We start from the raw sequence: 12,465 nt of genomic DNA on the forward strand, positions 1-12,465 counted from the left end.
ACAACAGTGTCTCCGAGGCGTGCATAAAGGAAAAGTAAGTATTTTACAGAGAAACATCAACAATTGTAGGGGAAAGTAAGTATTTTACAGAGAAACATCAACACTCGAACAAAGGAACTCACCATGGTTTTTAGCTTCCCACCGACCCCTGGCCAAATCGCGCCAACAGCATTCAGCATGTGAAGAAGTGGAGGCCAGTTGTCGAACCCAACCTGCGAGGTCCGGAATCACACCAGGAAACCAAGGGGAAGCTGCATCATCAAAAAGAAATTAGATCGAAGAAGAATAAAGAAAGCAAAATACTGAGCATCATCGATGGAGTTATACTTACGTTTCATGTTCCATTCCTCGGGGAAATGGCATTCTTTCAGCAGGAATTATGTCGGAGGTCTTGATTCGGACGAACCGGCCCATCCACCATCGGTCCCTGTCCTCATCAATACTCGAGAACAATGCCTTCGTGGACCGAAGCTGGAGCTTTATCAACCCACCTCGATAGAGGCGAGGGCTGTATAACTTGATCAGATAGTCGAGGATAAAAGACATCCCCTTGACCTTGCTCGAAAAATACCTGAGCAAATTGACAATGCGCCAGAAAGAAGGGTAGATCTGACCAAGGGTCAGCTGATATTAATGACAGAAAACGAATATGACTGGGTCTACGGGACCCCGTGTGAAAGGATAAGTATACACACTTAAGTACCCTTCCACATGAGTAGTGATGTCCTCCTCAGGGGAAGGAATCACCACTTCCTTATCCTCCAATTGAAGTCCTTTTTCACCTGCTCGAGATCGTCTTCAGATATCGAGCAGATGTATCGGGACATGGGCTCACATCGGCCTGGAACTGATGCAGGCCTATCGACTTTGAAATCAAAAGATAGCTCGCATGGCCCAAGAATGCACTCCTCGATACGAGGTTCCACCGTCGTTCTACCACTGGCCGACCGCGATGATGAGGAGACCTTTTCTTTCTGAGGGACAGTTTTAGATGTTTTAGCCATCACTGTGGTGGAATTCAAGAGAAGAGAGGAAGTTGAAGTTGTAACAAGCACAAATTGAAGGGAAGGATAGACTCAAAGAAAATGGAGAAGCTTGTAAAGATTTGAGAAAGTGTTTGTAAAGATTGTAAAAATTGAGAGAATGGCCTATTTATAGTGGACGCTTCAATGGTTTGAGGAAGCTAATGGCCGACCATCAGTCGCCTTTAATTAATGGCCTTGGGAACTATGCGGACGCGATCCTTCAATCACTTCTGTCGCTGACGTCATGGGATTGACATCATGATCGAGGCATCGGAGGATCGAGGATCAAATCGTTTCTTATCATCTTACTCTAAGAAACGCGGGGACTATTTGTATACGGACGAAATGAGGTATGTCCGATTTTGTAGGCTCGAGGGGTCGCTTCGAGAACAAGTTCAATATGGACGGGGCTCGAGCCCGATGGCAGAGTACGAGTCTCGAAGATCGAAGTGCTCGATAAACACCAATGCTAAGCATGACCAACCTCGAGATAATATCGTTATGGTTTCATAACAGAAAGAGCGAGATTCCCGCAACAGCCCTAAGATCACTGCGTGAATTTTGGAACAGATTCTTACTAGGCGGTTAGACAGCTGTATAATAAGTTTCCCTACTATAATTAGGAGTATACCTTATTTAGGATTCCCCTACTATATAAAGGGGATCCCAATCATTTGTATCATTGACAAGAGAATATAGATACATCACTTTCTTGCTTACTTTTCATCTGAATTGCCTTATTATTTTATTGTTTTGACTAATCTACCTCGAGGCTGTCATAGCTCGAGGTCGAGACTTGCTTACGCACTGGTTTGACTTACTTTACTCTTTAATTTATACATTTGATTCTTTGTTTATCAATTAGTATTGAATTAAACCGCATATCTTTAAAACACAATAAAAGTTTAATTGTTACTCGGATTTTAGGGTAAATAATTTTCCACGTTCAAAGAAAAAGTTTCACATCATTTGTGTAAAATTCAATAATAATATTAAAACAAAAAAATTGTTTGTCAATCTCACCTGAAAAAGCTCTAAAATAAACTTAATTTAACACCGTATTCAGTGCACATCAACTGTTTCAACATTTGGGTGCACATACCGAGAAAATTTTAAATAACAAAAAACTATTACGTACAGAAAAATTGTGTGCTACTCCACCGCACCTCTCCTTTGGATTTATTATTCTCTTCCCTATAATAGGTTGTTAAGCCCTAAAAGAAGTGACAAGCTGACAATTAATTTTAAGAGATTTTTTCTTATTTATACCATATATGAAATTTTATTACTAAAAATGTGCATAATTTCTAAATTACCCGTTCAGTTCACATTATTTCTACAGTTTTTATACCAATCATTAAAAGCTAATTAATAGCAGTTGTATCTTCTTATTTATGCGTGCTAAATTTTAGGAGAAGAATATTCTGAACAGATTTGGCGTGAATATTCTGAACAGATTTAGGAGAAGAATATTGAAACGGAAAGGAGATTTCTGTTCTTCATCTTCATCTTCATCTGTTCTTCCATATATTTTCCACCATTGATAGCCATTAAAAAGCTTGAAAGCTTTGAATTCAAATTGGGTTTTCAAAAATCATTATTTGTTTGGATTGGATGTTGTTGTAAATAATTCGGAATATGTTTAGGAGTTTATATCTCAATTTTGAGAGGTTTTGGTGAAGATTAGACTTGGTTTTGACTGAATTTTAGATTGAAACTCGAAGAAAAAGAAGAAGAACACATATTTCCAGAAATTGTAGATAAATTGTAGTTAAATTGTAGAATTGTAGATAAATTGTAGATTGGGAAGACTAAAACTTCTACAAATCTTCTACAATTATGTTAAAAATGCCAATTATGCTACAATTGAAATGGGAATTGGGATATTAAAATTCAATGTATCCATTTTGTAGATATTTTGTAGATAAATTGTAGATTATTTGTATTCTGATTGTAGATGCATTATTTTATGTTTTCACAAATCCAAAACGACTAAAGCTTCTACAAAATCTTCTGCAAAAAACAGTCTACAATTTATCTATAATTTTTTTTAATTTTTCTACAATTTATCTATAATTTATCTGCAATTTCTGGAAATATGTCTTCTTCTTCTTCTTCTTCTTCGAGTTTCAATCGACTGTGTTAACCAGTAACCTTCAGTAGTGCCTAAAAAAAAAAAAAAAAAAAAAAAAAAAAAAAAAGAGGTCAATGAAAATAACGATACATTGATGTTTTGTACGTGTAAATAGAGAATTGGTAAATAAGAACTAATCTGAAGATACGGTCGCTAAGTTAAGGTTTTTGGGGAAGTAAATGAGAACTAATCTGAAGATTATTGATGCTACTGTCCATCTCCAAAAGGGGGTGGGGGGGGGGGGAGGAGACGGGTAAAGGTAAATGTGGGAAGATACGGTCCTAAATTTGCGCCTAATATAAATGCACCCTTAACTATATCCCTAATTTGAATTATGGTATATAAATGGTAATTTGGTATGCTGAAATGTAATTAACACAAACCTTAAACATTGAGGGTAATAAGGTTTCATATATGGTATAGGAAGGTAAAAATCCCATTAAAATTCAAAGAATTACGCTTTTAATCACTTGGCACAGCAACCCAATTAAAAATGGCCCATGTTTGAAGCCTTTACCCGGTTTGGCCCAGGTTGTATATATTTTGAAAGAAACTTTTTAGTTCTTAGCCCATTACTTCTAGGGTTTTTTTCTTTTCTTCTTTCCCAGCACACTCAATCTCTCTTCACTCGCCTCTCTCTTCCTTCTCCCTAAAAATTACAGATTTTTTTTGTACACACTCATGATAATCCTCCCATTCTATGTCAATTAGATTTAGATTTTTGAGTTAATTGACAAAAAAAGGTTAAGGAACCACAATAAAATTTGCCATATCAGTCCAAAAACTATCAGATCTTGCCTAAAAGAGCATCTCCGGCGACCTCGTCTCATATTTTCTTATTTCTCTTAGTTTTTTGTATCATCCTTTGCTACTGGTGAAGCCCAGATTTGAATGCCAAAACCTCGCCGGAAAAATTCAACACCAGCAACCACCGAAAACTGTAATGTGGTGATGGACAGAAGGTGTTTTCTGGTCTAAACTTGTATATGTAGTGTTTATACAAACTTATACAATATTGTATAAATATGTATAAGTATGTATATATGCGTACAATGTTGTATAAATGTCACGACCCGAATTTCCCACCATCAGAGTCGTGATGACGCCTACTCGTGGTAGCTAGGCAAGCCAACTTAATTACCTTTCCATCACTAGCAATTATCTTTAACAGTTTATAACATCAATATAGAACATAAAGTCTAATAAGAACAATAGCGGAAGTCTGTCTTAAAATGATGAATTTAAAACGCGGAATAGTCAAAAAAGACCTCTACCCAAGATTTGGTGTCACATTACTCACGAACCACTAAGAATAAACTAGATACAAAGGTCTGAAAGAAATATAACAGTTGTCTGTCTCGAAAAAAATGAGGCAACAGTCTAAAAGAAAACAATGAGAAGAGACGCCGGGCCTGCGGACACCTTCAAAGCTACCTCAGTCTTGTGAATATGAATCGCCTGCTTCCGAACTACTACTGCTGTTGTTCCTCAAAACCTGGACCTGTGCAAAAATGCACAGAAGTGTAGCATCAGCACAACCGACCCCATGTGCTGGTAAGTGTCTAGCCTAACCCCGGCGAAGTAGTGACGAGGCTAGACTGGACACCACATAAACCTGTGCAGTTATAGATATACAGCGGAAATCGAATACAAAGCAATTACCAACATGGGAGGGGAAACATTCTATGGGGAGTTACAATAATAACAATAATCCAGAGTAACAACTAAAGCAACTTAGGTTCACAGTGAACAAGGAATCAATACTCAAATATAAACACATAGCCTCAATAATTGTTGCGGCGTGCAACCCGCTCCATAATTACCATTGTTGCGGCGTGCAACCCGCTCCACAATATCATTGTTGCGGCGTGCAACCCGACCCATATCACTTATCATATATCATTGTTGCGGCGCGCAATCCGATCCTCATATATTATTGTTGCGGCGCGCAACCCGATCCTCAACATCATTGTTGCGGCGCGCAACCCGATCCTCAATATCATTTAACAGTCTAACTTCCCAAACAACAGTCACAATTAAGGGGCATAAAATAAGCAAATATTTGACAACCATCCCGGCAAGGGAAAGAATCCAACAAGTTCAACCAAACGTCCCGACAAGGGAATAATCAACAACGCTTTCTCTTTCTTACTTTCCTTATCTTATAATTCACTTTACTATTTTGAGCCAACGCTCCAAAGAATCAAGTCATTTCGTATACTTCCAATATTCGTATCACAATTCGAGCCAATGCTCCAGGAATCAAATGATCCTATTACCGTTCACATGTTATTCACAACAACTAGAAATCCTCCAATAAACACCGTGTTCANATGTTTAGGAGTTTATATCTCAATTTTGAGGGGTTTTGGTGAAGATTAGACTTGGTTTTGACTGAATTTCAGATTGAAACTCGAAGAAGAAGAAGAAGAAGAAGAAGACATATTTCCAGAAATTGTAGATAAATTGTAGTTAAATTGTAGAATTGTAGATAAATTGTAGATTGGGAAGACTAAAACTTCTACAAATCTTCTACAATTATGTCGAAAATGCCAATTATGCTACAATTGAAATGGGAATTGGGATATTAAAATCCAATGTATCCATTTTGTAGATATCTTGTAGATTATTTGTATTCTGATTGTAGATGCATTATTTTATGTTTTCACAAATCCAAAACGACTAAAGCTTCTACAAAATCTTCTGCAAAAAACAGTCTACAATTTATCTACAATTTTTTTAATTTTTCTACAATTTATCTACAATTTCTGGAAATATGTCTTCTTCTTCTTTTTCGAGTTTCAATCGACTGTATTAACCAGTAACCTTCAGCCACTGCCCAAAAAAAAAAAAAAAAAAAAGAGGTCAATGAAAATAACGATACATTGATGTTTTGTACATGTAAATAGAGAATTGGTAAATAAGAACTAATCTGAAGATACAGTCGCTAAGTTAAGGTTTTTGGGGAAGTAAATGAGAACTAATCTGAAGATTATTGATGCTACTGTCCATCTACCAAAAGGGGGGGGGGGGAGGAGAGACGGGTAAAGGTAAATGTGGGAAGATACGGTCCTAAATTAGCGCCTAATATAAATGCACCCTTAATTATATTCCTAATTTAAATTATGGTAATATAAATGGTAATTTGGTATGCTGAAATATAATTAACACAAACCTTAAACATTGAGGGTAATAAGGTTTCATATATGATATTGGAAGGTAAATACGTAATCATACTTGTGCTTTTGAGCGAAAGATGTAAATTTGTACGTGGCAGGTTTTTACGTTAAACAAGTACGTCCACGTGTCGCCGCAAAGCAAAGTTAAGTACACGTGGCTAGAATTTGAGCATGCTTTAGAGGAATTAATTGAGTTTATTTAATAGGTAAGTACTCGTGTTACATGCACTAAACACCAAAAGCAAAAAGGCTAAGGTTGAGGCATGTACGTTTCTGTTACGTAAGCTTGGCTTGTACTCTCTGTCTGTTCCTACAGCATTGCAACTAAACGTTGTCGTATGAGTTTTAAAATATTGTTTCTTTCTCGGACAAACGTCCTGTTCCACTATTCAACCCCTGACAAAAATGGGGCATTTGCATCTATACCCGCTTTTTGGATCACGTTTTAATTTGTGCCCGTTTTCTAAAAAAAATTGCAAGCGTACCTACTTTTTCGCATAACTTCAGCATACGGGGCTGAAGTAGCAAAGACAATCACGCAAAACTTCAGCATTCTAGTAGACGGGCCTGAATTAGCAAAAATTGCTAAACCAGCTGTGCTAAAGTTTTTGTTTGTAATTGCTGAACTTAAGCATAGTAGCTGAAATTTTGTTCTCTATTTGCTGAAGGTTTTGTTTATAATTGCTGAACTTAAGCATAGTAGCTGAATTTCAGCACTAAATAAGCTGAATTTTTTTTGTTCTGGATTCATTAGTTTTGTCATTAAGCTTTTTCAAAAACTTCAGCAGAAGATGCTGAAGTTATTTAGTTCATTTATAAAAACTTCAGCACTAAATAAGCTGAAGTTTTTTTTGTCCTGGATTCATTAGTTTTGTCATAAAGCTTTTTTAAAAACTTCAGCAGAAGATGCTGAAGTTATTTAGTTCATTTGTAAAAACTTCAGCACTATATAAGCTGAATTTTTTGAAAAAGCTTTCTAACATACTAGATAAATAATCAGATTGCCAACAATATCTAAATCATAAATTTTGGAAACAATAAACGTGAAAAGAACAGAATTATCATGAAAAGAATCACTAAATGTGACCTTAAACTTCCCGTACGTGAAAATATTCACAAATTATTGTCTACTAACTTACGTAATTATTTATAATTTATTTTTAAATAATCTGATAAACATAGTTATGACAATCATCCCATGAACTGAAGTTTCATAGCAGCACCAACAGCAGCAGAAGAAAGAAGAAGAAGAAGAAGAAGAAGAAGAAGAAGAAGAAGAAGGAGAAGGGGGAGGAGAAAGGGGGCTGAAATTGTTTAAAAAGTGGGTACAAGTTAAAACTTTTTAAGAAAATAGGTATAGGTTAAATGAGGGCGACCAAATAGAGCGCCCCGGCAATTTTTACGACAAAAATGCAATTTTTTTCTTTAAACGTCAAATCTATTGATTCCATTAATTTGAGTCCACCTAAAACTTCACTACAGTAAAGTTTAAGGGCCCGTTTGGCCATAATAATTTTTTTCATTTTTTTTCGATTTTTTTTTACTTTTTTCGGATTTAGTGTTTGTCCATGAAAATTTTAAATTTCACTTAAAGTTAAATTTTGAAATTTTTTGAAAATATAAAAAACTCCAAAAAGGTAATTTTTAAAATTTTCGCTCCAAATTGTACTCATGTCCAAACACAACCTAATTTTCACATATTGTTTTCACTAAAAATTTATTTTTACTTTTTCCCCAAAATTTTACAATACTTATGTCCAAAACGTCCACTAACATTTTTTATTTACTTAGGAAGATCTAATTTTAAGATTTCAAAATCAGAGATAAATTTTTTATACCATTTCACCATATAACCTGTCTAGATGACAAGAATGCTTTTAATTCGATGATATGGCAAACTTACGATGCTAATAAACGTCTTGCTTCCAGTAATAACATAGATTTCTTTTTTACTTTTTCCCCCAAAAAAATTATTTATTCATAAAATTTGATTAGTTCTTGAAACAAAATTGAAGAAAAAATTTCAAGTTTCAAAACTGATTAGGGTTAGTTTTGGGTGGAAATATTTTGTTTCATTCGCAAAAATTTAACTTTTAATATATGTCCAAGTACAATTTCAATGTCTAAAAACAATTTTACAATACAATTTCAAAAAATTTTAAAACTTTTTTTAGCCAAATCTATGTGGAAATGCTAGCTATGTCCTTTGGTGGTGATGTTTGGAGATGGAACAAGCTATCTTCATGTCATGCTCTGCTTCTCCAACTGGCAACTTTGACAAAATAAGGGTGGGTTCAGTAAATGCATTAGACCTGCAACCCCTGCTTTAGTCATTTCTATGATCAAAATATACTATAGTACTTAAATCGCAAGAAAATATTTCTATCTTTTCAAACATAATCTCCTACTATTAGTCAAAATCTAGATTGGGACTAGCTGGTTAACCAACGGGGAAATTAAATGATCCACACAATCTCTGATGATCTAAATCAATTAAGGAATAAGCTGGTTATTTAAACGGAAGTAGCACCATTAATCTGGTCAATTCTGAAGGACAGTGCCACCTATTGAAAAGATTAATTGACGGAATGTAACACCTTTCAGGGGTCCAATGCTATCTGACCATTAATGACATTTCAGACTTTGTTCTAACCAACAATCTTAAGGTAAATTATTTGGTTTACTGCCGACTTCTCCCTTTCCTCCACGGAAAAAATACACCCCCCCCCCCCCCCCCCCCCAAAAAAAAAAAAAACAGAGGAAATCAAAGGAATGAGTACTACTATCAGCTTAGTCAAAACAATACTGATAGCTAGTTGTAGGTTTTCTGTATCAAAGTCAATGGAAGGTCCAGCTTGTATGATTAAACAGTGAGGTAATGCATGCAGTATATTTCCTCCGTCTAAATTTGCTTATAACTTCTCATTTATCTTAATTAGGTAGATTACACTTAGCAAGCGTTTGACATAGTTTCTGTTGAAATTTGAAAAAAAAATTGAAGTTGTGTTAAAAAATAATTTTTGAAAGTTAAAATTGTGTCTAAACATGTATTTTATTTGAAATTTGAAGTTTTGTTAGTGAAAGCAAAAACTGTCATAAATCAGTTTTTGAAAACTTTTCGTAAAACATAACATATTTCATAAAGTGTCTAAACATATATTTTATTTGAAAATTTGAAGTTTTGTTAGTGAAAGCAAAAACTGTCATAAATCAGTTTTTGAAAACTTTTCGTAAAACATAACATATTTCATAAACAAACAATGTTTTAAAAAAAATAAAGCCAGATCTCTGGCCAAACGTGAGCTAATTTATTCAGCGCTAAACCAAACATAAATTAGATCATTTTTTTCAAATATAGAGTCTGAATATATGAAAATTATTGCACCAAAGCAACTAGTTATATATTATAGTAACAATCATTTCACTTCATTTCAGCTTAAGCAAGAAGATTGGTGAAGTAGTTTCCAAGATTTAAAGGCGACAAAGGTATATTTAGGGGGAAATGGTATTTATTACACACATGACATAACGTCTTAACGAGCAAGTGGGGGTGGGGTCAATAGCAGCAGCTGCAGGTTAACCATAGATTAGATTAGAACCAAGGTCAAAATATACACAAGTGGTTAACAAGGACGACCACAAACCTATAGATTCTTACATTATCTACAGTCATCATCATCTTCATCAACCCATAACCAAAAATACAAAACACAAAACACTAAACACAAAACTTTCCTTCCTTTTTTCATCTCTTTCTCATTATTCTCTCTACAAAAAGCTCTACTACTATCCTTCTTCCTTTTTGCATGAAATTTTAGACCAAAGTCTAACAACAATATTCAACTCTTAAATCTCAAGAAATATGCAAAAGCACTAAAGCTAACTAGATGTTTGAGAAATGGACATAAGCAGCAACACAACCACTGCCATAGCCGCTACTGTCAAAAGCACTGAAGCTGAACCCGAAACCCCAATTCGGATCCAACCCGCTAAGCCCATTTCTTTTAGCAACGGTGTCCTCAAACGCCATAATTCTCTTCATCTTCCCCACCACCATGGTTTTAACAACAACCACCACCACCACGCGGTGGTTGTTACTTACAAGGAATGTTTGAAAAATCACGCTGCCAGCTTAGGTGGTCACGCCGTTGACGGTTGTGGGGAATTTATGCCCTCTCCCACTGCTAATCCGGTGGACCCTACTTCGCTTAAATGCGCTGCTTGTGGCTGTCACCGCAATTTTCACCGCCGCGAGCCGGAAGAGCCAGTACTCCCGAATCAGAACCCTATTCCGGCGTTAGAGTACCAACCTCACCATCGCCACCACCCTCCTCCACCACCGCCGCCGCATCATGGTGGAAGTGGAGGCCACAGTAGCCCTAATTCCCCATCTCCACCTCCGATCTCCTCTGCTTATTACCCCGCCTCTGCACCCCACATGCTCCTTGCTCTCAGTGCTGGATTGTCTGGCCCACCTGCTGAGAATAATCCGCTAATTTCCCCATCTTCAAACCCAATGTCATCTGTTCATTTAACAAACCCTAATGGGAGTGGGAGAAAGCGATTCAGAACTAAATTCACGCAAGATCAGAAGGAGAGAATGCTGGAATTCGCCGAGAAAGTTGAGTGGAAAATACAGAAACGAGATGAAGAGCTGATTAACGACTTCTGCAGCAAAATCGGAGTTGAAAAAGGGGTTCTTAAGGTATGGATGCACAATAACAAGTGCAAGAAAGATCAAGCCACCGCCGCTGCCGCTGTTAACGCCGTCGCTTCCACCAACAACCTCAATGGTAATAATGCTAACGGTTTTGGTTTTATTAGTAGAAATAACACTGACACTATTGCTTCTGAGTTACATCTTCACCATCAAAGCAGCAATGACAATGACAAAGACCATACCCACCAACTTCATAACAACGATAGTGTTAGTGTTCATGGTGTTACCACTAATGGATCTTCTTCTTCATCTTAATCTTCGAATTAATTGGTGGATAAAATAAGGCTTATGTTAAGTATTAGTTCTAGAATGAGAAGCAAAGGAAATTTCAGGCTGCTACTATTAGTTTATGTTACTCCTATTAGTTTTTTCTTTCCTCTGTTCGTAAAAATTAGCGTTAAGAACTTGATGATGATAACGATGGAGAGATATTGTTCCAATGAGCAATTTAATTTGTTTATTTCCTTTTCCTTCATGCCCACTGTAAACTACACTAATTATGTCTTTGTTGATTGACATAAGTGTTTTACCTTTACTAATTTGGGCTTCATAATTTCTAGTTATATTTTTTCTGCGTGTAATAGTTTGCTTCAAATTCTTACACTTTTGCACGTATTTAGCACCTATAACCATGGAAAATTAAACAGAGAAGAAAGCTTGAGTGGTGCGACGGGTTCGAGGTGGGGGGTCTTTGGGGGGGGGTGGTGTTTATTTTGATTCTTGTCTGAGATAAAGAAGCACAAAGTGGCATACATGCAATGGGGCGGTTACGAATATTATTTTAATGCGCTTGCAGTAGGTTGCTTTACTTTATATTCTATTTTGTTCTTTTTATTAAATTAACAATACTTATAAGTCCGTGATTAGTGTTTGATTATTTTAGATATTTTTAGACCTTTTCTTTTCTATTAATTAAATTGTGTGATGTCTATTTTGTGTTAGGTCACCATGACATGTTAATCCTGACAAAGATAGGATATCTCGCTTAGTTTTCTTTTTCGAAAGCAGAAAAAAATTTAGGGTCATCGAAAAAGGTGAAAATTTCCTCATTTAACCACTTGATTACTTAAATGTGCAGAATACTTTTGTGGTAGGAATTTAATAGGCGTAATCTCCATGCATGATGATATCGAAGTTAAATTTCTAAGCAATTTTGGGTTACGGGTAAAGTATGGTTTGGTTGGCTCTCTTTAGAAAAATTAAAAGATAACGTTATCCATTAACAAAGTCTAATCATTGTTAAGAAGAAAATCAAACTTTGTTTAGTTGTGACTTAACGCCTAAAGGTATGACTTTCCTTTTAAGGGAAGCAGTCGAATGAAAATAAGTAATTATTAAAAGGTGACGAAAGATTAGTGTCGTGTCATTACCTCTTGTGGCTCTAAGTGGGTGGTTTGATATCGTTCT

The 12,465-nt window shown here is 35.9% G+C and overlaps 1 protein-coding gene across 1 annotated transcript; it reads left to right on the forward strand.

Moving 5' to 3' along the window:
- LOC109206515 (zinc-finger homeodomain protein 8-like) lies at positions 9,958-11,606 on the forward strand. Its single transcript, XM_019369337.1, has one exon. It carries the CDS (start codon positions 10,237-10,239, stop codon positions 11,311-11,313), a length of 1,077 nt encoding a protein of 358 aa, XP_019224882.1. The 5' UTR covers positions 9,958-10,236; the 3' UTR covers positions 11,314-11,606.

This window comes from Nicotiana attenuata, chromosome 2 (assembly GCF_001879085.1).
Source record: "Nicotiana attenuata strain UT chromosome 2, NIATTr2, whole genome shotgun sequence".
In the NCBI taxonomy this organism is placed as follows: Eukaryota; Viridiplantae; Streptophyta; class Magnoliopsida; order Solanales; family Solanaceae; genus Nicotiana; species Nicotiana attenuata.

Excerpts from the sequence above, each read along its gene's own strand:
- LOC109206515 (XM_019369337.1), top strand. The coding sequence starts at position 10,237 with ATGGACATAAGCAGCAACACAACCACTGCCATAGCCGCTACTGTCAAA.